Source organism: Salarias fasciatus, chromosome 1 (assembly GCF_902148845.1).
Source record: "Salarias fasciatus chromosome 1, fSalaFa1.1, whole genome shotgun sequence".
NCBI classification, from domain to species: Eukaryota; Metazoa; Chordata; class Actinopteri; order Blenniiformes; family Blenniidae; genus Salarias; species Salarias fasciatus.
Genome location: NC_043745.1, coordinates 6,503,020 through 6,529,974, shown reverse-complemented (window position 1 = coordinate 6,529,974; position 26,955 = coordinate 6,503,020). Strand labels below are relative to the sequence as shown.

The 26,955-nt window shown below is 46.7% G+C and overlaps 1 protein-coding gene across 3 annotated transcripts in view; it reads right to left on the bottom strand.

The window, feature by feature from the left end:
- arnt2 (aryl-hydrocarbon receptor nuclear translocator 2) overlaps positions 1 to 26,955 on the bottom strand; it is a 64,813-nt gene that overhangs the window by 5,037 nt on the left and 32,821 nt on the right. For all 3 annotated transcript variants that reach the window (XM_030088816.1, XM_030088834.1, XM_030088826.1), the window contains 11 exons: positions 22,361 to 22,426; positions 21,459 to 21,544; positions 17,674 to 17,750; positions 16,011 to 16,145; positions 15,834 to 15,908; positions 7,733 to 7,884; positions 3,103 to 3,175; positions 2,794 to 2,917; positions 2,520 to 2,622; positions 2,257 to 2,395; positions 636 to 786 (listed from right to left, as the gene is read on the bottom strand). In XM_030088816.1, the coding sequence (XP_029944676.1) occupies positions 636 to 786; positions 2,257 to 2,395; positions 2,520 to 2,622; positions 2,794 to 2,917; positions 3,103 to 3,175; positions 7,733 to 7,884; positions 15,834 to 15,908; positions 16,011 to 16,145; positions 17,674 to 17,750; positions 21,459 to 21,544; positions 22,361 to 22,426 (1,181 nt within the window). The remainder of the gene's footprint in view (positions 1 to 635; positions 787 to 2,256; positions 2,396 to 2,519; positions 2,623 to 2,793; positions 2,918 to 3,102; positions 3,176 to 7,732; positions 7,885 to 15,833; positions 15,909 to 16,010; positions 16,146 to 17,673; positions 17,751 to 21,458; positions 21,545 to 22,360; positions 22,427 to 26,955) is intronic.

Genomic DNA, 26,955 nt, shown 5'->3' with positions numbered 1-26,955 from the left:
CCTGAAGGCAGCAGGAGCTGCAGGGTTCAGGTTGTTCTCTGAATCAGAGGGTTTCAGGTGTTTCACAGGTAAAGAAGGCGGGTCAGGAGGAGCTGGATGCTGACAGGTTAATGGACGGTGTTACTGCCTCCGTGAAGCAGCTGCCTCAGATTTTCAAAATCATCTGGCGGGCCGGATATTAATGTTCGGCCAGTTACAGGTCGCTGTTTTAGATGTTGCACCAATCTTTTTCAGGAGGTCTTCCTCTGTCTGTTCACTGCTGGCCGCCATCGCTGTTGTTGTGTACTTCTTCTTCTTCTTCAGGGAACAGGGCATCTAAAAAGTTGCATTACTGCCACCTAGAGGACGTAATGTGCTATCGCGGTTGGGCGGTATGACCAAAATCCCTACTGTGGACCATATTTATATCGCATACGGTTTATACCGTTTACACCGCCCACCCCTAATTATCGTCACTGGAGGAAACGTCTCACATCAACTTAGTAACATATCATATTAAACCTATGAACAAAGTATCAGTGCCGTACAGGGACCAGCTTAAGGTTTCAGATCTGAATTAACAAACATGCCTGACATGTTTCAGTCGAAGCAGAGGAGAGGACAGGAAGCTGCAGAGTGAATGAAGGGATTCTCACCGAACGCCGTGCTGCGGTTCGTCAGGCCGGAGTAGGCGTTGCCGCTGGGCGAGGAGGTGGCGGGAGACGACAGGGGGCTGTAGGACGCCGGGTCGGTCTGGTAGCTGTGACCCGAGCCGATGCCGAACGGGCTGGACTGAGCTTTACTGGACTGGAGGGGAAAACACACGGCGGAGTTAGAGACGGGTTCAGTGTCTCAAAACATTCCCGCTGTTAGAAATGACAAATGATTATATCGTCAGTTTAATGCTTTTCAACAGGATGTTCATGGAAAAATCCACCAAAACACATGAAGTTGTAAATTCTCACAAAAGAAGCGGAACAATCTGGAAAGCTGCAAAAATAAGAGAACATGTTCTGAATCTAAATGACAATCTTTAGTCAGATTCCTCAGATTTCATCAGCCTGATATAATCAGCCACAACGAAATTACTATTAGTGCTGGAATTTGATTTAAAAGAAATAAATTACTGACACAAATAATCCATTTCAATCATATCTCAGAGTTTTTTAAATTTGAAATCATTTTGGGTTAGATCAGGTTTGCCAAACACGCGGCCCGTGGATCAGATCCGGCCCACCAGAGAGTCCGAATCGGCCTGCAAGATCAAATTATGGCTTCAACTGCAGTACATCTGTCTGACCAGCAGGGGCGCTCGGGATTACTTCGTGTTTCTGAGGCAGAATGTAGCTGAAATTGCAGCTTTTTAATTCAAATTTCAGGTTTGTCATGTGCTGTAAAGTCATTACAAGTAAACTTTTCAACGATATCTTGATACTTTGTTGCAAAGACTGAGATTCAGAGCTGCGGCTATTTATAGATTTAAAGATCATGTACTGGTCTGGCCCACTTATGATCTTCAATAAAATAAACAAGGAATTCTGATTTATTCTGTTGATAAAAACTACAAAAAACCTGCAAAAATCACATTATTTAAAGTATTTTAATGCTATTTCAAGAATGAAATAACTTATTTACTCCAGGTTATTACTGGCAACGCATCATCATGGAATCATCTCGAATTTGTTATTACATTTGTGGTTTTATGACCTTTAAATGAGTAAAGATTGATTCCATAATCAGCAGGTATTGCATCATGATGTTTATTAAACTATTAGCTGCTACTTTGAGACACTTCACACTTGGTCTGAGCTCAGAGCAGCACACACACGACAGTTCCAGAAAAACAACCTCCTGATTGTTCCTGACGGCGGGAACGCCTCCAGGACAAGTCACCGCTTTCCAGAAGTGTGTGAGAGACGTCAGCATTTCCAGCATTGGGCAACGGGACGGTGAAAATGAGCCGTTATCACGAGTGCCGGGGTTCATCACCGAAGCCTGTCAGCTGTGTTTACGGAGGTGAAAACACATTTTCAGCCCCGATCTGGATCCAGTTAGTGTGACGCAGTCAGAGGTCACCGAACAACAGAGCTGGGCGCAGTGTGTGTGTGTGTGTGTGTGTGTGTGTGTGTGTGTGTGTGTGTGTGTGTGTGTGTGTGTGTGTGTGTGTGTGTGTGTGTGGAGGACAGATGGGACCGTTTAGAGACACATGCTGGACACGCTTCCCTGACAGAATACATCAATCCGGACACTTCCGTGTGTGATGGCCGCCGCCGTTACCTGTCCAGAGAACGGCGGGCGGTTTCCGGACCACGCCACCTGGCCCGGGTTGAGCTGTCTGGAGATCTGAGCCAGGTTCTGATTGGACGAGCCCGACGGCTGGATGTCGTTCACACCGGGGACGTGGATCACAGAGGAACTGCGCACACACACACACACACACACACACACACACACACACACACACACACACACACACACACACAGTTCAAGATGAGGCTCCAGCTGGGACGGTCACACACGCCGGCGTCGGGGAGACGCACCTGAAGCTCTTTCCTGAGTGACCCTGCTGGAAGGGAGAGCTCTGAGAGTACAGCTGCTGTCCTCCAGCTGTGGAGGACGGAACCATCATCTTCTTATCTCCCGCTACACACACACACACACACACACACACACACACACACACACACACACACACACACATCAGGGAGGGAATTACACAAAGCAAACAGAGACAGGAGATGATAGAAACAGAAACGGTGCAGCGTCTCTGTGTGTGTGTGTGTGTGTGTGTGTGTGTGTGTGTGTGTGTCGTACAGCCGGAGATGCCGGTGTACATCTCGGCGAAGCGCGGGTCCCTCTCCTGGGTGAAGAGCGCCTCCGTCTTGTCGATGCTCTTGCCGGCCTCGTGGACGCCGCTGCTGACGCTGGCCACGGGGACCTGAGCAGGAGGAGGAGGAGGTTCAATTCCGCTCATGAGCAACATATAAATAGTTCCTCTGCACGAAAACTACAGTTCCCTCCAGAGCGCCGTGACTCCCAGTCCGTATTAGCAGAAACGATGTGTTTTCACTGGAGGCGGCGTGGTGTGAACGGGGCGGAGGTGTGTGAGGCGCGGACTGTTACCTGCGAGAGGTCGTAGGCCGTCAGTCCATCTCTCTGGTGAACCTCCAGCTCCGCCTGCTGCTGCTGTAACTGCCTGGAAGCAGGAGAAAACACGACTACTGTAACGCCGGCGACTCGGCTCCACTCGAACAAAGAATGATTAACTTTTCATTACAGTCCATTAGAGACGAAGTGTTCGACGTAATAATAAAACCCGCTGAGTGAAAAGGGGACGAGGTTTAGTGCACAGATGAAGAATCTGATTTATTACCAACATTATACTATTTTTAACCTGCATCATTTCAGAACTGACTCAGATGCTCTCATCTACTCAAACAAGAACAACAACCTTGGTTTAGCCGTAGCTGCGTCATTGCTGCTGACTTGTTATAAACATCCAGCTGCATGTGACATATCCCACAATGCACTGCAGTGCAGGTGGTTTACAGAGCAGTTTCTGTCATTTTCAGCCGAAGACGTTACACAAAGCGTAGCAGGCGAATCAACAAGGAGAAGCAGCAGGAAATGAGCTTCATGGGACATGAAAGGTCATTTTAGACGTCTTTACAACAGAGCAGTGACTGAGTTCAACCTGCAGAGGGACAATAATGAGGAAAGAGTGTGTTAACACACACACCGGAAAATTCCAAAGGCAACAAAACACGAGCGAACCCGGTGAGATGTCCCAATTTCTTTTTGCTTTGTTTGGATTGGTCATAAAATGAGATCAGATCTGCATCAAAAGACACGACGGACAAACCCGACGTGTTTAACCTGATAACTATTTGATGACCTTATCGAGTGCAGACAACAAACCATTCGCAGCGCTGCTGGGAACCAGTCACGAGCCTTCAGGCTAACGACAGCAGGCTGAGTCAGGAGTCAACAAACATTCCAGAAACCAAACACAAGACCAATAATGTAATCTCAAATCTTTGGGGTTTGTCATTCACAGGACAGAAGTGCTGATGTGTACCTAGGCTCACAAAAAAACACATCTTTGTCAGTTTACTCCCTTCATACAGGACGGAAACAGAGGGTGAGCAGTTGGGGAGACACACAGAGCTCTGCACCTTCCTTATGGTGAAGCACGGTGGAGGCAGCATCATGACATGGTGCTGCTTCACTGCCTCAAGTTCAGGAGCAGTTGCCACAATAAAAGGACATCAGTGCGTCTTTATATCACAGTGTCAGAGTAGCGGCGAACCGGCTCCATGAGGTTAAACCTGAAGGTAACTCAAATACGGAGCGGCTTCAAAAGGAAGAAAATCCCCTTTTTCAGCGTGACCCGGTCCGAGTGCAGACCTGAATGAGAGACAGATGCTTTGGAGCGAGCTCAGAGAGCCAGTAAATATCAGAATATCTCTGGGTTATTAGGTTAAACAGACTCTCCCTTAAAAACTGATCCGATCATGATTTCTGGACCAAATCACGCAGAAAACTGGATCATTTCACAAGGCTGACATACGGACAGTGACAGCAGCCGGGTGCGCGCAAGGATTTAACAACCACAACTTCAACGAGCTACCATGTTGACGAGTTCTCCGCCACAGTGTAAAGTTTCCCATCACTAAGATGCTCCACTTAGAAAGCTAAATGATCGAATCAAGATCCACCGCTGGGTAAACTCAAGATGATGCTGGAGGAAACAGTATTTAGAAATGTGTCGGGTCTCTTCTACCCTCCCTTCCTCCTCCGTTACAGCTGATGGCTGCAGCAGCATCGCTGTGTGTGTGTGTGTGTGTGTTGGAGTGTTGGAGTGTGTGCTCTCACGCAGATGTAGATGAGATGCGGGGGAGCAGGCGGCCAGGGCCGGGGCATTAAAGGCCCATCAAGCCGTTTCCCTCCTCACATCCACCAGAGCAAAATCAGCTGGAAAATGGCTTTCATTACGGCCAGAGCCGACACCGCGCGGCCCGCCAACCGGGGCGGCGACGGAGCCATCGGCGGCGCCGTTTACCTCCCCGTTCCAAGCTCGCAATCAAGCCGATCAGACGGAGCTCGGCATGCTCGGGTCTTTTCAAGGCATGACAAAGGAAAAGCTATTTAAAGTGACAATTCAAATGAAGAGGCAGCAGCCAAACACAAGCGGAGAGCAGGTGGGACGCGCAGGAAGCTCGGCCGGTGCTCCGCACGCCACTCATTTCCATCGCAAACCCATTTAACAATCAGGCAATGTGCGATTATGCCAAAATACCAGAAGAGCAGATGGAAGGTCTGGGCCATTCAGGGAAAGCAACGACAGGAAGTGCGAGCAAACAGGATGAAATGTGCCAGTTTATTCATTAAAAAGCCCTCCTGTCCAACTCCTGCAGAGAGGAGAGTCTCTGAATGAACAGTTATTGCTGAGAGACGTTTCTACTGAGGTCTGAACCCAAACTCACTGAAATCAGGAGTGAAGCTACTTAAGACCTGCGCTTCTCATTAGCCACTGAACTCAGTGTTCACTGAAGCAGAACTTCAGAACTCGGCGTGCGATCGAGGAGACGAACAAGGAAAATGTATGTGAAGAAACACTCGTGGTTACAAAAAAACAAGATGTGTGTTATTTAGAGACACTTGGGTTACAGGAGAGATGTCAGGAACCAAAACAGGAAGGACTCATCTTCATCCGAAGACGTGAGCGGCAGAGTTCAGCGAGTGTGACTTCAAACAGACGCCGCTTGTTTCTCTAAAGGCGTGTTTGTTTTCGTGCTCACACACCGCTGATAGCAGCTCCGGGACGACGTGAAGGCTGGACGGCCAAGTTTGTATTAGCAGCTCAATCCAAACTAAGAACTATTTATTTTGTTATGGGATCTTTATTTTTCTATTTCGACACTGCAGATAGCGAGGAGAGTTTTGGTTCCAGTCGGGACACAGATGTTTATGTTAAAAGTCACATTCAACACACTGATGCTGGTTCAGTTCTCCCAAAAAACACTGAACTGCCCAACCGTCATCATCGGCCATCATCTGCATGAGAGAGAGCGTTTCTGAACGAATCGGAGCTCCTCTTCCTCGTGAAGCGGGTTCCGGCCTCAGCGCCGCTCGGCTCCACATCATTACTCATCCGGACAGCTTTGATTAAAATAAGACTCGGCAGCTCCCGTCTCGACCCGCGTCTCCACAGTGCAGCCTGTTTCTGCTGCACTGAACAAGTCAAACAGTCCTCGGAGTGTGTGTCACGGAGATCGGCTTCACAGGAACCCAGAAGAACCGACTTTTACGAAGTGACTGAGCTGAAAGGAGTGAGCGCAAATGTTGTAAAGTCACCCACATGTGTTTTGTTTTCAGTTTAACTTTCTGTAGGAACAGTTTCTCCTCCATCCGGCGTCCGTCCTCCGCCGCGTTTCCACTCGAACGTGCCGCTCGGTGCGTCTCTATAAGCATGTGAACTGCCAGCATCGCCGTGATTCATCATGCTTTGTGCAGCCGGAGAACGCGCTCTGCTTTTCAGCTCCTGATAAATGAGATCCATTTTTTTCTCCAGCGAGCTCATAAATCTTAAAGTGTACCGTTAATATGTAGCCTGGCTCGTCTGCCTGGGGGAGCCAACACACACCAACACACACCAACACACACCAGCACACACACCACTGCAGCTGCAGGGGCAAAGAGCTAATTGGCTGAACTTATGGCAGCGCTTATCAAGAGGACTGTATGCAAGTGTGTGTGTGTTTAGATGAAGAGTCGGGCCTGTTCGTGCAATGCACACACTTTCCTAGGACCTGATGAGTACATTGGTCCGGCTGTCGTCGACTGTAACACACTCGTGCATGTGCATGCTGCTGCCGACTCCTTCTGAGAACACACACCCTTTTAAATACTGTAACTCAAGAAGGTTTGCTTTTCCTCGGATTGTGTTTCCACACATTTTCCAGTTGAATAAATCAATATTGTATTTTAATTATAAAATAAGAAACATATGAGTTGATTAAAGTAAAATTTCTCAGCATTTACTAAAAAAATCATGAAAAAATATAGAACTTTTGATGTGTCTGGCTGAAGTTTTTTCCCATTTATCTTTAAATGTTATAGTATCTGCGAGTATGAATGGCTCACTTATCACCATTTTCCCTTCAATTTAAACACATCTATCACAAGCGCCGGTAGAGAGGAAAATCTATAAGTAAAAAAATAATAGAAACTCTAATTTGGAAAAAGCCAAGAAAACAACATCTAAAAGAAAAGAAAAAAAAATCAATTCCAGTGAATTATCACGACATCGTGAACTCGACTTACTGTTTCAGCCATCTATGCTTTGTCCAAACTTTTCTGAGATAAGTCTCGTTTAAAATGAGAGAAGATCTAATTCAAATTTAATATCTAATATTTCTGGATTAACAAGAATCATTCTAACTTCATAGGAATCAATAATGAACTGCAAGTCTCACAATTCATTAGAATAATTACAGTTTCTCATAATCATCAAATGTGACTGAGTTGAGACATTATTAGATATTTAAATGAGTTTAAACATTTAAAAAATAGAAAAACCCCTCAAAACTTTGTATTTTTTTCATTATTCTCCCATTCTATGATATAAAAAATACTAAATAACATGAAAAAATATGATTTACCAAGGAAAGAATCTTTGCATTTTGTAAACAAACAAAATGAAATCAGCATGCAGATGGTTGGCCCAGGAGGAGAGCAGAACGTGACGTACTTGACGTTGGTGTTGGTGCAGATGATGTACTCGATCTCGTCGGAGTACGGGTTCTGGAAGGTGAAGCTGCTGGTTCGGATCAGCATCCACTCCCTGTTCTTCATGCGGAAGCGGTACATCACCGACAGGACCTGACCCTTCAACTTCACCACCTGCAGAGGAGGAAGAGCTGGCATTAGGAGGACGGCAGGACGACAGAGTGTTTGGTTTTTTTTTAAAACCTCATTGCAATTTTATCAAGAAACAATGTTTGAATTCTTCTTGATTTCCCTCTTTTCTCGTCTCGTCTTCACCGTTTCTGCTCGTTCTGTGTCGTTTTCTGTGAAGCACTTCGAGCCAACTTGTCTGAGACGTGCTTTACACGGGTCGGATTGATCTGATGTGAACGATACTAAATCATCTTCACACACCAGATGAAAATGGAGGAGGCGTTGTCATCCGGCGGCGTGTGGCGGCGGCCGCACAGTGGTGGTCCTCACTGTATCACACAGCCTGTAATATCCCGGCGGTTCAAACAATCCTCCTCTGCCGAGCGTCGGCCCAAGGAGCCGAGGCGCTGCACTTCATCCTGAGTTGGAAGGGATCTTAAATGACTTTGAAATAAAGTGCTGGCGAGGAGCGCGGCGGCTGACGGAGAGGTTCTCACTTCACTCGCACTGCAGAGATCACAGAGCGGGCGACACGGCAGGAAATGAAACAAAGCCGGGAACGAGGCAGACAAATAACAGACGGTTCTGCTGCCAAACACCGAGCCGAAGTCACAGCAGGAGTCTGAGAGCACGAGGCCCGATTTCATCAATTACATGAAGGAACATACAACAATGGAGATATTTTGCTATTAAATAAATTAATCTCAACTTTTTTGCAATCACAACAGTGAGACTGATCAGAATCTCAAACGTGTAACAACAACAGCAGAATATCGTGATTGACTCGTATGAAGGAAAGCAGCTGAAGGAAACACGAGTCCTCCCTTTAACCACTAGGTGGCAGAGCAGGTATCCGTCCATAGATTTATTTTTATTTTACATGTGTGAAGTTGATCTCATCCAGGGGTGTTAAACATAAGGTCTGCAGACTCCAATCTGGCCAAACTAGAGAGCAAATTGTAAACGATTCAAGGAAAAGACGGATTTCGTCCTAAACTTTGACCTAACATGACACTGACACCCTGAGATCACCGATATCAAACTCGCCTGAAGGCCATGCTACCAGATTGAGTTTGTAAAAACACCCATAATGCAACAGCTATAGGAGGAGTGTTTAGTGTTTTCAGTGTAATTTGCACAAGACAGTTTCATTAAAATGGACTTTTGTTGAGATTGTAGCAATTTACAAATTAAAATTAATGAAAAAGTGTCTGAAAACATCCAACAACTAAGATGAATTGATATTTTTTTTGATGAAACAGGCAGTTTGTATAAAATAAAGCTAAACATAATCACTGTAAAGATGTAATTCTATCAAAACTTCACCACCTGAACGACGTCTACAAATAAACTACACTGAGAGAGACAGAATACTATTATTAATCATTAAATCGGACGCACCAGCCACATTTTGATTAATCCAATTCACACTGATCATCATTTATGATTCAAGCAAACCCACAAACACAATCTGCTACTCCCAATTGTTTGTCTAACTTCGACAAAGACAAATCCATGTTCTGCGTTCGGAGACACACTTGCTGCCGGTTGTATTTCTTGTAGCGCGCCGATAAATAAGCTGAATGATGTTGAGAGGCGTGATCGTATGAATGATGCATTGTGCGGTAATTCACTTCAAAGTGACGCCGTATCGCTCAGCGAGGCACCTTTCCTTCCATCTGCTCTGCTCCCTCCTCCTCCTCCATCGTTTGCCACGCACAGGAGGAAGTGAATAAATGGTTTCCATCACAGAATTTCTTCCACATGCTCGGGTTTAGGCTTCGGCTACTTTATCTACACCCACAGGTAGATTTGTTTCACAGTGAGACCACAACATCTGTTTGTGCACATAATGACAAAACAAAATGAAACAGGAATCGACACGAAACCTGAGGAAGAATCCACCAATCAGAGCTGGAGCGGTGCAGAAAGCATCAGAAAACAACGTCATGAAATCCAAAGCAGGACTTCAGGATAAAGTCAACAATAGGCAAAAAGTAAGACATCTGTAAAATGGCTGTACATCAGTAAGAGGCACTGACTGACGTTACTCCGCCAGCAGAGGTGTCAAGAAAGTACTTTCCCATGCCATGTTTTCCATGTACCCAGTCAGTTCTCGAAGAGCTTTCTTGACACCTCTGTCCACCAGTCAGTGCTGGGATGTCCCAGTATCTGTTCTCCTCTGTTTCCAGAAGGCCACAAATGAAGCTCAGTGGAGCAGCCGATGGAAAAAAGATCAGAGATATGCTGGGATGGATTGACCGATACCCGAGCAATCAAATATTGACCCAATCCCACATTCGATCTGTCTACTGTTCATCCTTTAATAAATCCATCAAGTCATGGATTTGTTCAAAGGGGCTGTATCATGCTTTTTTAGCTCGTCCAAACCCTAGAAATGGCATTAACATGGTAATAGTTTATTTTTGGCGCAAAGGAAAAGTCATTTTGTGTGAAATAAAAGGTTTTCTGGGGCTAATTCTGAAACCCGGAAGAGAAAACGCTCTGTTTCACTGAAAATCCCGCCTCTCCCCCTGTGGACTTTGACTGACAGCGAACTTCAATCAATCAGCGCTTCAAAACAAATACGCTGGCTAGTTTTAGCTCTTTAGCTCTAGCTTCTCTGCACACAAAGACACGCGAAAACGTCTTTTCCTGTTAGAAACTCACCAAGCGCAGACCCTTCAGAGTCTTGCTCGACTGTTGCTTTCAGACGATGGTTAAAGTTTATTTCCATAATCGGAGTTACAAAAAGCAGCAATGCTGATTGCCGAGGGCCTGCGGGAGGGGGGCTCAGGGGAGCCATCTTCTCCGTGTGACGTGAACGTGGGAAACAGAGTTTTCACGGGTGCGGGAGGGGCTGCCTCTCTGAGCAGCACAAACACGAGGAAAGCTCAATCACACAGGCACGAAGGAAAAAAAAAACGCTTTGGGGGTGTTTTTGGTGAGTACATAACTATATAACAAGGTTAAAACATACAAAAAGTGAATTTTGCATGATACAGCCCCTTTAATACTCATCCATTAGGGATGGGACGGGATCTCGTGTCACGAGATCTCGCGAGATCGAAATGCCACGAGATTTCTCGTCCATGTGTTGAACGATATTGAGTACATTTACATGCAGGCAATAACCCTTTCTTAAAGGCGCTGTAGGCAGGATTCGGCATCTCCGCCATCTTGCTTAGGGTTACCTAAGCAAGATGGCGATTTGAACCATCTAAGATGGCGATTTGAAACCCAGCACAGCCATTCCTGTCCTGTTTTCTCTGACATCACGAACTTACGCAAGTTAAGCCCCTCCCACAAGAGCGTGCGACGAACGCCCCTCGACCAATCACGGTTAGAGCCTCAGGGGCTCTTCTGATTGGTCAAAGATACCTGGAGCTGTGGAGATTCCTTTTCAGCTCAGAACAGAGACAGATGGAAACGCTGCGCCCTGGCGGTAGTGCAATTATACTACACTCCTAAAGGATTATCAATGGATACTCTAATATTTAATCCAAAGAAAACACAGAAAAATTAGCATTGACTAGCAAAATCCTGCCTACAGCAGCTTTAACTGGAATATTGAAGGAATACATTACATGGCACACAGTCATATAAACACGTGCAAAAACCTGAATATGCTCATATTCATATTAAAAAACCTGGTCAAAAGGGACATGAAATACGGTTCTGCCATGTTCTATCCGCAAAGAATCTTGGTCTTTTGAGTACACAAACTACTTGTGATACAGTTTAATTGCTACGACGTAAATAAACATGAGTGGAAACGATCGTTCAGTTCTTCTCTTTTATTGAAAAAACGATGCATCGCATCATTGAACATATTACCACGTCTTTCTAACAACATGCAGAGAGAGCCAGCAGCGCCTTTCTTCTTCTGTGGCGTCTGTGTAAAATAAGGTTGAACATGCAAACAGCACACCTAGTGGCATGAAGTGCAAATGCAGCCATGGCGTCGTCTGTGCGCTGCGGTTTGAATGGGGATATCGCTGATCAGGTAAACATTAAAATCTCGTCTCGTCTCGATCTCGTGGACTCAATCTTGTGAGACATCTCGTCTCGTGGAATTTGTGTCTCGTCCCACCCCTATCATCCATTGATCCAACCAGCCATTCATCCATCTGCTCTTCCAGCCGTCCATCAATCAGTCTATCCGTCTGCTATCTGTCCATCTATCTGTCCATAATTTAACCATCTGTTTATCTCTGGAACCACTCACTTCATCCCTCCAACCCTCCATCCATCCATCCATCCAACCAGCTGTCTGCCTGCTCACCCATCCATTCACCAATGCCTCTGTCTTCTATCGATCTCCCAGCAATCCATCCATCATTCACCCATTGCTCCGTCCATCTGTCCATCTATCCTTTCCTTATTAATTTCTATTAATATTAAGAGAAAAATTATAGAAAAATATTTCACGAAGGTCACAGAGAGGGGCGAGGTTCACGGGGCTGGTGGCAATTCTTAAAGAGTTCTTCATCCTCAAAACATTCACTTGACAGCATGAGAACCCCCGACGGATCTGATCTTCCTCACGCCTACGACAAAAAGGAAATGTTTCCTTAAAAGACCAGATAGGACCAGAGGAATCAAGTCAAAGCCACATTTCTGCAGCTGCCCATTTCAACCACTTCGGCTAATCACTGAGGAAGATTTTCACTGGAAAAAATCCTTCACAGCACGAGAAGCCTCTGTCTCTGAGGGATTCCAACGGAGACGACTCATACGGGTCAGAACTGTTAAATTGAGCAGCAAAACACAAGTAGTTACTCATAAAGACTTCAAACTGACCATTTCTCAGGAGACGATGTGAAATTAAACAATTAAGCCGATTAATGGGGCGGAAAGACAAGTAAGTGTGACAATGGAATTTGTACATCAGCTGGGAGACAAAAGGAAGACGTTAAATGGCAGAAGAAAGCGTGAACCCTCCTTTCACCGTTCCACTTGACTCTCATTTGAAGAGGCCATTATTTACTCTGAGAAATAAGTGAGTCCTACGCTCTTCAACACCTGGTTTACTCCAGTCTGGAGTCTCAGTTCTTTTTCTAGTTATTCAGAGGAAATCTAAAAAAACAACACCAGGAGGGTTTTATATCCAAGCCTTGGAAATTGTCTAAGAAAGGCGGCCGAATCTGTCTCTGATCTCTGGTTTCCTAAAACATATCAGTGCAGCCACAAAAAATCAGACATAAAGCACAATTTTGATCCTAGCAAGTGATTACATGGATCACGCTCAGGAGTCAGCCGTTTAAAATAAAAAGCGATTTATTTCTCTCTCATATTTTCTGTTATAATATTTGACAAAAAAAGATTGTGAAATGAAAGTTTAATGACTGCAGTTATCGCAGGAAACTTTGCAAAAAAATCCTGGAGGGACTGCGAGCTTCGGGAGAAAGTTTAATAGTAATCATAAATCTTAATCATGAATCTTTGGCGAGCAGCGCTCCGAAGTTAGGAATGAGGACACCGGATGAAAGATGTGGATCGTCCTCACGCCCATCTGAAAACACACTTCAATGAGTGAAATTGATCAGGCACGGAGGACAAATGCCTCCATCACTGGAGTCGTGACCGCCACACGGAAAAACATCAACCGTGACCCACATTTGCACCGAGCTGCGGTGTGTCGCTGATGGAGGACGCTCAAATACCGGCAGACGGACTGAAGTCGCTGAACCCGGACCGAAGAGCAGCCCGATGCAGCGAGCACGTCTGCTGAGAGACACGCCGCTGCTGGAGGGCAGCGCCCGAGGAGGAAAGACACTGATGGAGCGTGTACGGAGGCTAATGTGTGTGTGTGTGCGGTAGCTGGATGGAAGCCAGAGGTTTGTGCAGTGAGCAGAGCAGAAAAACATTCCAGCTGTAGAAGAAATTTACCTTCAACCTGCTGGAACTGACACAGGCTCCACTTTAATGATCCCCTTCAGGCACGCTCTCTGCATTTTTTTCTCTCTTCGGCTTCGGCTCGATTCCAGATTAAGAATCATCGTTTGCTTTCAAATGATTAAATTCCACCCTGGGCCGGTGGAGTACAGCGTGGTTAGTACTGACCGCACAGCCAGAAGGCTCCTGGTTCGAACCTGCTGATGTGATGTTTCTGATCACGTTCATCACTTGTTACCGACACACACGTCTCCAGTCGGAGGTCATTTCTTCTCTACAGTCCTGCATCTGCTGGCGCCTCACGGCTGAATACAGACAAAAGCTCTGCACCCAGCCGGCGATGCCATCCAGCCAAGGGAGGGAGACTGTGGTGTGAGAGATCAAGGCCCGGGGCGTCCAGAAGGAGGGCGACTGGCGCACCGAGGCGCCGTGCACGGATGGCTGCTTAGAAAGAAATGTGCCGCGCCTGACCAGAGGAGGCTGATGTAAAGCCATCCATCAGCCTGTCCTCATGGTGGACGGAGCCCTTCAGCGGTGGCTTATTTACAGTCCTCACAGACGGCCGTGCCGATGTGTTGACCCCGCCGCGTTTTTCACGGTTGGTTACTGATTGCCATCTCGACATGCGCTGAATATAAAGGCGTGAAGAGAGAACATGCATGAATGTGTGTCAGTCGGCCATCTTTTATTCAGCGTCTTAGACCGTCTTCAAATGCTTGAGACCTTTCAGAGATCAGTAACTTCACCTCCAGACCAAACCCGCCAACGTCACGTGAACCCACTGTTCTGCAAAAACCCACCTGTGACACCGAGACATGAAGCTCTGAGCTGGAAACTCCGAGGCGAAGCCTCCACCTGTGTTGTTTTTCCAACACATCTCACAGATGTTCAATTGGATTAGAGGCCGAGTCAACGCCCTGAACCCTCCGCCTCGCTCCTCACAGCATCCCCCAAGCATTACTGCAGAGCAGCGGGGCTCGTTTCCCCGGCGGCCAGGGGACGCTCCCGCCGTGAGCAGGTGGCCATTATCTGGAGGCGGGCGGCCAAACCAGCGTCCGCGTGAGGCTCTGGACTCCTGCAGGCGCCTCCTCCCCGGGTGTGAGACCAACAACTTCCAGCCGTCAGGAGACAGAAGCGGGCCGCCTCCTTCCAGCGGGAGAACTGGGAGCAATCAGCAGATCCAAACAGAGCGAGCACTGAAGCTCCGTGCGCTCCCACACAGCTCCATCATGAGCTGCAGGACGGCTGTCAGCACTCCGTACCTCAGGTGCTCTTTCAGAGCGACAGCGGCTGGAGGTGTGTGCGGACGACAGATATTCTGTTCTTTTTAATCCCCTCTGAACTCCTGCTTGCTTCACACTTCGTCACTTGGTTGTTGAGCCTTTACTGCCGCGTCGGAGACGGAATGGTGTCACGTCACGCGGCGGCGCCAACAGAGGCACAGAGGAGGTGGCGTGCTGCTCGTCTGACTGGGTGAACCGACTGATTGGGAGGTCTCAGCTCTGCGGGGTCTCTGTTGTGGCTCTTAAAGCCAGGCACTTTGATTGTGTGTGTGTGTGTGTGTGTGTGTGTGTGTGTGTGTGTGTGTGTGTGTGTGTGTGTGTGTGTGTGTGTGTGTGTGTGTGTGTGTGTGTGTGTGTGTGGTGTCAACTGCCTAAAACAGTGGCTCTGAGGCGGCTGCGTCGCCGCTGTGGAATCCCTGTGTGGACGTGGTTTGCGGCCACCCTGCAGGACATGATCTCCATTTCCAAATATGTGTCTGTGTTCACGTCTCTGACGGTGAAGTTTAACTGTCGCGCTGAACATTTGGCCTCAGCTGAGAGGAACATTAGTCTGCTCTCCACAGTTTCCTCTGCCGAAGCGGAACAACGATGCTGTGGTGGGAAAATCACGTCTTAATCAGCGGCTCCCGCTCGCACACTTTCACTCAAACGTCCACATTTTTCCAGACGACAACAAAAAGCAAACAATTCTCTGTCTGGTGCTTTATTTGTTTGCGCACACAGTGTTCTGGGGACGGAAACGATCACAGTGGCGTCTACATTCAGTCGTACCTGCTGGAAACTTTCTCTCAGGTGGCTCTGGTCCTCAGGATGGCAGAACTCCAGGATGTCTTTCCCCAGCAGGTCCTGCAGGAGGGCACAGCGCCGAATTAGGAGGAGTGGATCTAAAGGCATCGTATCAAAAATACACAGTATTCCGAGGAAAGCTGATATCACAGGCGAGGATACCTGAGGCTGGTAACCGATGACGTTGATGCAGCGCGGGTCGACGAAGGTGATGACCCCGTCCGAGTTGTGACGAGACAGGAACTCTGTGGGGACCGACAGGCCGTTCATGTCCATGGAGACCGGGGAGCTGGTCACCTGAGGGGAGGGAAGCACACGTCCGGCTCTGTCACTGTTTGTGTCTGACGCCGCCGTCAGCAGCGACCTCCGTCTGAAAGCCGCTCGCTCTGTTTGGACCGTCGGCCGCGGCTCGCTGCCAACTCACACACACACACACACACCAGAAACAACTCACTGATGTCTAATTAATGATGCCAAATCATATAATCCGCTACTCTTTTGGCAGTTTCCACAAAAAAATATCCAAACAGCCAAAGAAATTTGTCACGGTTATTAATTCAGTGAATGAACATTAGTCCCTATTTAATTAATTTCCTTGATGGAAACCCAACAGTCAGTTGCCAGAAACAAAAGATCAAAGCTTCCAAAGAAAAACACATCAACTGACTAAAGTTTGAACATGTCAACAAATGCAAAAGCAGGAGTACGAAAGATGTGAAAGACGGTTTAAAGACAGAAAGAGCATGTTTAATATTCAAAAATGTCCTCTATCAGCTTTCCACGTAAATGTTAGATTTTGTCTTTGGCACAAATTAAATAAATTAATGCAGCTGATTCTTATTTCTACTCTTTTTAGCAGCGTGACTGAAATCACGGCCGTGCAGCAAGACACAGGAGATCATGTACGGCTACTCTGCAGCTCTGCTGTAAAAATCAGTGATAATGACATATTAGGAGTTCATTCCTATGTGATCCGCGGCCCTGAAGCACTCATGCGGTAAGTTTGTGTGTCTGCACTGATAAAAGTCTGGTGTATGTCTGTGTTTTCGCCTCCGCCTCTCAGCCGGTTGTTGCAGAGATTTGTATAGACTCAAAACCCTCAGATTTGTCAGAGTGGGTGTTGAAATGTTGTGTTTGAAGTCGTTGAGCACGACGACTGTCTCAGGGAGAGATATGAGGGCATTACAGCCGAGAAGACCAGAAAGCCTGTGAGAATGAGCCTGTCAGTCGAGGCTGAGGGCAAACAGAACCCTCCAGCAAGAAGAGAAAAATCCACTTTTGGAGAGAAAGCCGACTGAGGTGGAGGCAAACACCCAACAAACAGAAAACCTTGTTATTCATGTACAAATCTGTAGATTCACACAAGATGACACAAATATACAAATGCATAAACTCTGGATTTTGGGGACTATCTGCTGGAGGAAGTGACACCATCAGCAGTATAACACGTCTGTGATCACTTCAGGAAGAGCGTTTTGATAAATTAGACTTGGAGCTGCTGACTACCTGTTTTGAGACATTTCCATAAAAGTTCTGACCCTTCGCGCTACGGCTGAATTGCAGGACGTTCAGCTTCGTTGAAGCACATTGAGCCACAATATAGAGAATATAAGAGATAGAGAAAAAAAACCCCTGTATTTCCCAGCAGATAAGTGCAGCCTCTGGAGTGAGAACAAAGACTCTTCGTTTGACAGAAAACACCTAAAACTTGAGCTGATGCGAACAGCGTGACAAATCCTCCACTACACATGCAGTGCAGCTGCCGCGAGCTTCACGCCGACTCCAGGTAATTCACACACTCTGAAGGAGTGAACGCCACACACACCTGCAGTCTCCCGATGGCCACTAGACAGTACTTCCCGGTCTGACCCGCCTCCGTGTCTTCCTCCGGTATCGTCATTCCTGGAAAAGAGAAGCAAACGGGGGAGGCGTGAGCCACCAGTGCCTTTCACCAACAGCATCGCCCGACGTGTAAACACTCATTTTTCCATTTTGCTCCTTGAACTTTGCAGCAGAGAGAGGTAATCTACTGGCTGACACGGCCGCTGCTCCTCCGCCGTGATTTATCGCTCATTGTTTCACCATTAAGCCTCGACGCTGCGCCGAGGCTTTGAGTCACGGCGGCAGACAGATTTCATTCACGGTAATCCAGCCACTGGAGGGGGGGGGCGCGGACAAAAACACAAACAGACACATCAATATCACCTCTGCTATGAGAGCGTTCCACTGTCTGTGCGCCGTTAAATCAGCGGCAGTCTGCTCGGATCAGACACTGGCGCTCGCTCACAGAGCCAGCTCCACCGCCACTGGCTGGAAATGGGTTTTTCAAAACAAAACGCTCGTTTGTGGAGTCGTCTCTGCTACTGAAGTCGAATGTGGACGGCTCCTGTTCAAAAGCCAGGTTCAAACCACATTTATAACTGAAGTGGAGGAAGGTTCACCGGATGGAAATAACTCCATTTGAAACCAGATCAGTGATTGTTGAGTTCACACAGCTGGGAAATGGGAGTTACCAGTAGGGACGGTCCAATTAATCAGTTTACTGGGAGGCAAATAACTGCATCACTACAGACATCTGATGAGAGGAGGATGAAACTATTTCACTTTCACTCTACATCTATGCACATTTTCTGTACGGCTGTTTTACTGCTGACAACATGCATCGAAAGTTACAACCGTTCCTAAAAATCTTTATATTACAAAGTCTGTTAAAAAGATGAAAATATAATTGATACGTTGCATTTTTTGAACTTCCACCAAAACTGCAAAAGTGTTGAGTGAAAACTCCCACGTTCCCAGTTCATCATATCCTTCATGAAAACTCCCACTCTCGCAGGCGGGACGTTCCCAGTTTGTCATGTTTTCAAACAGGAAACGGCAACTTTCCCACCTCCGCTTCATGAAAGCACCATGAAACATGGCAGAAGTTTGGTTCTTTAAAGTTCCTGTTATGTGACGTATTTAATAAAGAAAAAACTTTTTCTAACAACATGAGGTTATGACATGAAAGTCGGAGTGTTAGCAGAAATAAGTCTTTTAAAATCTTCACTGCAGAGATTTGTGTAATTAAATACTTGAGATTCTTTTTTTCAGATTTTGGTGAATAAATGACAGAAAATATGTACTTGATTATAGTCATGATGTGTAAAGTTACCGAGGTAGGAGAGGTGCATGACGGTGGCCCTGCAGCGACACACCAGCTGAGCTGTCGACACTCTGTGGCCATTTCCAGCAGGAAGTTCAGCTGAGACTAAGACCGTTTAAAGTTAAATTACAGTTATTTTGGTCCGTTTAAGTTAATCAGCCCGGTGTTTCTAACTACACGAACCCTGTGATTTAACTCAGCAGTAAGGCAGAAAAAAAAACAATGAGGAGAAGTCTCAGAAGGGCCGAGATAAAATACACAGCTGCAGACAGCAGCAGCTCTGAACCAGGAGAGCTAACCTCTGCTGTGCTAAAGCTAACGGCCAGCAGCTCCACATGTGTTCCTATATAGCAAAAGCTAACGGAACTGACAGTGACAAATTGTTAAGTTATTATTCCTTACTTATAAGTATACCCACCCCTTTTAAATGATAAAATTTTTTAAGTAAAAACGCAAAACTTCTGCTACGTTTCAAGAGTCACTGAAAATGCATTAAAAAATTGCATCATTTCCACTTTAAAATGTTTCTACTGCGAGGGAGTTATTCTAAGCAGTGACTGTTAGCCAAAAGAACAGATGATTCAACCACTTCAGACTAATCAAACACTTTCAGATGATTAAGACAGTGATGGTTATTCAAGTTAAAATTGAAAACACTGCTTAAAACCAGACCAAACATGGTTTTCATTGAGAGGAGGAGGATTTTCAGAGTTCCTGGAATTCAGACACAGTTTAAATTAACTGAGCTACGTGGACCGAAATCACTAAACGCTGCAAAGGTTTTGCAAGTAATTCAGTTCAGGTTTAATCGTATAACTGCAGATCAAAACAGGGCCGCAGGACCGCAGGGCCGCCGTCCTCCTCCCACAAATATGAGAATGACTTCATCCCGCTCCGTGGCGACCTCCTGCCCGTCCTCGCACAGTCGGACGCGAGCGTGCGGCGCATGTGTGCAGCTCGCCGGTCTGCTCTCCATCTGCACTTTACGAGTGTGTGTGCGTGTGTGTGTGTGTGCGTGCGTGCGTGCGTGTGTGTGTCAGGCCCTTGGCCAGCAGCGCCGCGTCCAGAACATTCCTGAGGGGTATTTTTAGCGTCAGCAAGCGAGCCATGTGTCACCCGTTTCAAAACACACATGGCGCGCACGCATGTTGGGCTGGAGGCGCTCCAGCGCCGGGGGGGCGGTCGACTCCTGTTTACTCTGCGCTGTTCGGCCTCATCGGCCCACTTCGCCACCTCGGCCCTTCAGAGAGGACGCAAACACACCGCTGTAAACAGAGTGTGTGTGTAAACATGCATCTACTGATGAGTCCTTCAACATGAGTGTTCAAACCACGTGCGCACTAAGTGGTGTAAACGTCTCTTGAATGCTGGTGTTTCTGCATACACTGAACAAATAAAGTGATTGAACTGAACGGAAGATGTGGTTTCTGGATTGATTAGAAACGTGTTCAACTTCAACGGCCTTTCTGAACTGATCTGAACTTTGATGACTTAATGTGATCATTTCAAAACAAGCGTGTTTCTCTACCGTCTACATTTGTAAAAAAAACTCTTATCTGAGACAATCTGAGCAACGCCGCAGAGCTCTGCACACATTTCAGAAAGCATAAACCTTGTGGTGAGGAGTTGGAGAGATTATTTAAAGTGTTCTGAAAGGCCAAACAAGACGTCTTCGCTCTCCACCGGGAAGCACTCTGAGGTGAACCCGGGGACAGCGGGACCTCAGATAGGACGGCCGAGTATTTTTGGCTTGGTTGGTCTTCAGTGAGTCAGTAGGACAGTTCAAGAAGTGCTTGGAACGAAACCAGCAGACCCGAGAGGAGTCTCTCTGGACAGATTTTATTACAGAGAAGCAGACAACAACCGCCGTCCGTCATCAGGAAGTCTTTTTTTAAAGCTCTAAGGGGGAGATTTAGGACTGAAAATATTATTTTGACGGCCTATCAAATGTTTGTGGTGTGAATGAGATCGCAGAGCGGGTCAGTGTGGGAGCCGCAACGTCCATAAATCCCACACGGATTCGGTCCATTATAGATGCAGCGAGCGCCGTCACCGTATCTGTAAGCACAGAAAGTTCACGGCGGGGATGTTTGAGTCAGAGCGGACGAACACCTGCAGCTCCCGAGGAGGACACGGTAGAAACACGCCTGTTTTCACTGCAAACATCCGCCTGTCAGAGGAGAAACCCTCAGCCAGAAGACGGCCTGTAAAAACACTGCCGTTGTCGAACTCCCACCGAGACAAAGATGTTTGCTTTGTCCGTGTTTTCACACACCGGCCGAACGCAGCCGAAGTGCCGTACGGAGCAGAGTCCGAGTCCAGCTGCTCCGGGGCCCACCAGGCCACGCTGACTTTGGCCCGGGACTCCACCGGGTAGGGGGGGGGGGGGGGTTGGGTTAAGGAGAAGAGCAGCGAGTTGAAAATGACAAAATGACGTGTGTGTGTGTGTCTGTGTGTGTGTTTACCTGCGGGAGGCCATGCTTTGATGTAGCCAGTGCAGTGCACCACCGAGTACTGAGCCTCGCCTTCTTTGGACGGTCCCAGGCCGTTCCTGACCATCAAACACACACACACAGCAGTGCGTTACGAACATGAGGATTTCACAAAAACCACACGTTTGGTATTCGACAATGCAGAAATTTCACCATCTCATGGAGGATTTAAGGCAGGGCTGCGGAACAGATTTCAGTTCAGGGGCCAAAAATAACCCTGTTTCATATTTAATGTGCCTGACCGGTCTAACCTTGACCCTCTCGTACTAACCCTACCCTTGGACCCTTCTCACTCCAACCCTGTACCCCTCTAACCCTAATCCCTACCAGTGACCTATCCCCTCTAACCCTATAACCCTCACTCTGTACCTGTATAGCCCAACAAGGAAAATCTTTAAATTTAAAGTGTATTAAGGCCCAGTTTCCCTGGTCCAGCCCTCTCAAGATGAACCTGGGTTGCGTGTGGCCCCCGGACTAAAGTATGTTTCACACCCCTGGTTTAAACAGAACAGTTTAAATCCCTCAGTCCACACAGCTTTACAGATTCTACTGTGGGAGAAATCTGATACCAAAAACAACATCTGAATTCAGGGGCCTTTGAAGGAGCCTGAACCAGGGTTTACTGAATGATATTTATGCAATCCAAAACCTGGACTTCAAAAGAAAACAGCTCGGCCTGTCAGACATTATCTCTGATACTCTTTTAAATCTTCTGAAGCACAGTCTTTGATTGCTCTTTTATCCACAGAATCGGTGCAATGAGGAGCAAAGCGCACAAACTCTGCAGTCATTTAGAGACTGCGGAGTTGGTACCATTTGGAAACAATCCCAGGCTAACGCAGCGAGGCCGCGGCCACGCTCGCAGGCTCTCCTACCTGTATCTCTTCCTCATGTTGGACAGACGGTTTAGGGAGATGTGATCCAGCGGAGCGCTGCCGCACCTACACAGCAGAGACGAGGACATAAGGAAGTACATTAGGTTTATTTATACTTCTCTCTGACACTAATGCCACAGCGGGGGGCGGATAATGATGAGCTAAACTACCGCGGCACAACAACGCGGCAGAGGAAGCTCAAACACACTTACAAAGACGTAATCATTCAACAAATACTCGCCATACGGCTCCTATAACATGAAATATTAATTACAGGCTGACCGCAGTCTGAGCGGTGTGCATGCCGAAGCGCTTCCTAACCAGCTGCAATAGTATTTAGGGACTGGCCGTGTCCGCACAAACAGCAAGCTCAAGGACTTAACGGCAGCTGGAACCGGTTTTATAAAATATGGTCTGAAGTTTAGGAATAACAGGTTTTTTTATGGGAAGCGCAGAGCCACAGATTTTTCTGTTCTTCCTCAACATCTTGCAAACAAAGCAGAGAACAGAAAGACAACAGAAACTTCGGCCACAAGAGCGGGAACACGGTCTCTGTTTATGTAACGTTTTATGGCAATAACAATGCCAATAGCTGCTTTTTATTAGCATTTTAAGTTATTTTTAAACTCCAGATAACTTAGTTTGTTGCTTTATTTTCCCCTGTCTTACACAACAGTTTTACATCGATCTCTGAATTATTTCAAAATAATGATCCAGCATTGCATGATATATGACCTGATCAGCATCTGAGGCACAAACACAATACATACAACTTAATTCTGACAGTTCATGGCTTCATTGCGCTTCAAGAAAAAGAGAAACTTCAGGATAATGATGACAAAAAAAGCTGATTGGAATCAGAGTCCAATCATGGAGAAAACTGATTACCTTCCATCAAGAAATGCAGATTTGCATCAGACAGGAAGGATTTGGAAAGTCAGGACAGTTGATGCTCACCAGTCCACAAATGACCATTTAATATCGTCTGCTCTCCCTGGAAGTGGCCTAGTTGGCGTCAAAGGTACAATACAAAGTGCTCAGTGAAGTAAAAAACAAAAGCAGAAGAACAACTGAACAGGCGTGGTGTCAACGGCAGGCTCCCACAGAGGAAGCAGCCGTTTCCTCCGCTGAAAGCTCTGCACACCTTCACTTTTCCAAGCCGGGACACTGGCCTGATGAAAGTGAAGTCGTGCTGGAGGAGAACGGCACGCTGCTAGATCATCCTGACAATCAAGTATGGCAGAGGGAGCACCATGACCGGCGGCTGCTTGGAAGCATACAGCCCCGGTGCACATGTACACGAGCAGCGTCTCAGAAAAGCAGCATTTTCCACCGAGACTGAGTCAGAGCATTTTCAAAAAGTAGCATTTTCTGAGGCTCTAAGCAGTGTTGTGTACATTTTCATGTTGTATAAACAAGGCCTTAAGCGAGCTTTTAATTCAACAAATTAATATACATAGATTTTTTTGTAGTTTTTTGCTTATTATTTCATGATTCCTGTTTTTATGTTCTTCCAGTCTTTTTGATTTTTCATGTTTTTGTGACGTTTAATATTTTGATCTTTTATTCCTTGCCATTTTATTTCACTTTCAGTCAGAAAATACGGCTTCTGGAGTGAGAACAAAGACTTTGCGGTTGATAGAAAACACCTTCGACTTGCGCTGTGATGTGAAAGCCGTGAGAAATCCGAAAGACGTGTCGGTAAAAGAAATCCTGCACAGCACATGCAGAGCAGCTACTGCATCCACGGGGCACGTGTACTGAAAAAGCAAACTAAAAAGCCATGAAAGTTTGGCGTTTTCGCTTGACTGTGCTGTCGTGGCCTTAAAACAAACCAGCATGAAAAAAATACCCTCCTTTTTGAGTGAGTCCGTCACAGACCAGACCAGACCAGACCAGACCAGACCAGACCAGACCAGACCAGACCATCTTAACAAATCTGACTGAAGTGAAGCAGAAAAACGAACAAGTCCACATCTGACCTGCAGCTACTGGAAGAACCTGCTGAGGAAATTGGTGCCAAACGATGTTCAAGCAGTGATGTTCTGCTGCTCCGAGCTGCAGCACGGAGAATGTTTACAGGCGGCGTTTTGGATCAAGACAGTAAACATAACAGTTTGTGAGGCGATCTGATATTCACATCCAAAACGAGTTTCTTGCGCAGTGTTGACACGTTTCCTACCGCTGCATATCCAGCGGTGAAGGCTAACACAGCAGTTCTGACACATTCCCCTCCATCATGTCGCAGCTCTGTGGGCGCAGTGGCCGCACTGTCCAAACCAGCGGATCTCCTCGGGCCTGACGCCACGCGTGAACCCGGGGGTCTGACAGCCTGCAGCCTCCAGCCGAGCCTCCTCCGGGCCTGCGGCGTTCACAAAGCGTGCGCTTTTCCGTGAAAAGCTGCGCCCCGTGTCTGAACATTACATAAGTCAGCCTGGATCTAATCTGGGCTTCTCTGAAACGCCGGCCCGCTGATCTACGGCGCTCCTCTCGGCCGTGTGTCACAGAAGGGGTCGCGTTTCACCGTTTGCTCGCAGCCTCTCTCTGACTGTCCCGGCAGCATGTTGTTTGAATTATGCAGAGCCGGAATAGCAACAGGAAGGGGGGAAGAAAACATAAAAAAGAGAGAGAAAAAAAAAAAACGTCAGTTCAACAGATTCTTAAGAGCATAACACAGTGTGGCTTTCGTGCAACTGGCGGGCCTTTGTGACGGATCCAGACAAAACAAGGCTGAAGCAGCCCCCTGCTGATTCTGCACGCTCCGGCACCCACACCGGCGCAGCGTGTCAGGCCAAATTGGAAAAGGTGTGTTATTCTGTTCGTCAAAACACAAACTCTTCCAAACCCTCCCAGCAGCGGGGGCCGCTTTGATGTAGTTCTGGAGCCAATGAGCATCGAGGGCCGTGGGGCAAAGCATCTCATATCCTGACACCGAGCGCAGGGGACGAGGCCGAATTAACAGGGATCGGAGTTTTCAAGGCTCGGAAGCTGCGGAGACACACTGATACCCAACAGACGGGAATAATTACTGAAATATATGTAAGATGGCAGCCTTGCCATGTCTAATTATCTGTGAAGTATGGAAACATCAGTCATTTAACCAACAACCTTTGGGGAGCAAAAATATTAATGCCATTACGTCGAGATAGAAAAGCATATGGCTTGAGGCTGGTGCAGTGTGAAATAGGTTATGGGTCTGTGAACATCCCAATTTAAAAAGGCAGGTATGAGTCATATATTGTGCCGAGTGGTGTCTGTGTGTGTGTGTGTGTGTGTGTGTGTGTGTGTGTGAGCACACCGTCACACACGTCTGGCTTCAACATCCAGCGTTACAGAGGGAGAGTTTACACACAGGACATTATTACAACTTCGTCGAGTGTGCAAAGATCATTCAGACCCGTTTCTACACTTCTTACACTTTACTTCCGTCTTGGAAGGCAACTGCTGAAATAAACTACAAAACTAATTATCTAGTAATCTCTCTGTGATGCAGTCGGTTTTCATTTTAACTCACAGGTTAAAAATACAGAGTTTTTCTGGCTTTAGGGAAACTGAGCAACAACAACAGTCCTTCATGCAGTACAGCCATGATCCATTATAACACACAACAAAGATCCGGGGAGCTAAAACTGGATTTTATTGACATTCTTGAGGGACGATTTCAAAAGCAGTGAATACTTTAGGTTTAAACTTCAGGAAGTGATTACTTTTGATTTTCAGCCTTTTCTGGAAGCATCAGATTAACACTTTGCATCAAATGGAACAACAGCAAGCTTGTTCTCACTCTGGTAATGTCAATGCTGGTCTTCTCTGCTTCATTATTTCTGAAGGGTCTGAAGCCAAAAAACCCCTGAACACGAGTTCATACCGAACATTCTGATCAGTCCTAATGGTTTAACCTGAGATGAAGAGGTCACCCTGCTGGGACACACTCCAGCCCCGACCGGAGGAAACATGAGTTGGACGGAGGCAGGAAGGGGAAATGTGTTTGTTTGTTCGGTGTTCGGTCCTCCTCTCCGTTTGTCTCCACCTCTGAGAGTTCCTCTGCTCAGCCTGTTTGCTCATGTGGAATAAAGACTCCTAACATCACCATAACCCACATGCTGTTTGACCATTTACACTGATTCTACAATACTTCAGAAATAAAGATGGAATGGGGTCTGCCACTGTCTGAACAACTGAACATTCTCGTTCTTTTAGTCGTATTTTACTCAAATAAAGGAAAAACACAGGTTTGATTCAGAATGTTAGATCAAATTCTTGAATAGACGCTCCATGTTTCCATGCCTTCTTTTTAAAGGGCAAATCCGGTGGATCTGAAGGACTCCGAGCCGCACCATGTTAGTCTGAGTGAGTATATGAGCATGCACACACCTAGAAATAAGGTCCAGGTGTCAAAAAACCGGCGTTGCCCTTTAAGAAGATACTGCTGAGTGATGCATTATGGGGCACTCGGAAGAGGGTGAACACAACGTTGACTCAAAAATAAGTGGGTGTACGCTGGATTACACCAGCCTCAGTTCACTACTACAACCTGCTGGGAGAAAACTCGTTGACACAATGTGGGAAAATGTGGAAATCTGGTGCTGAAGATT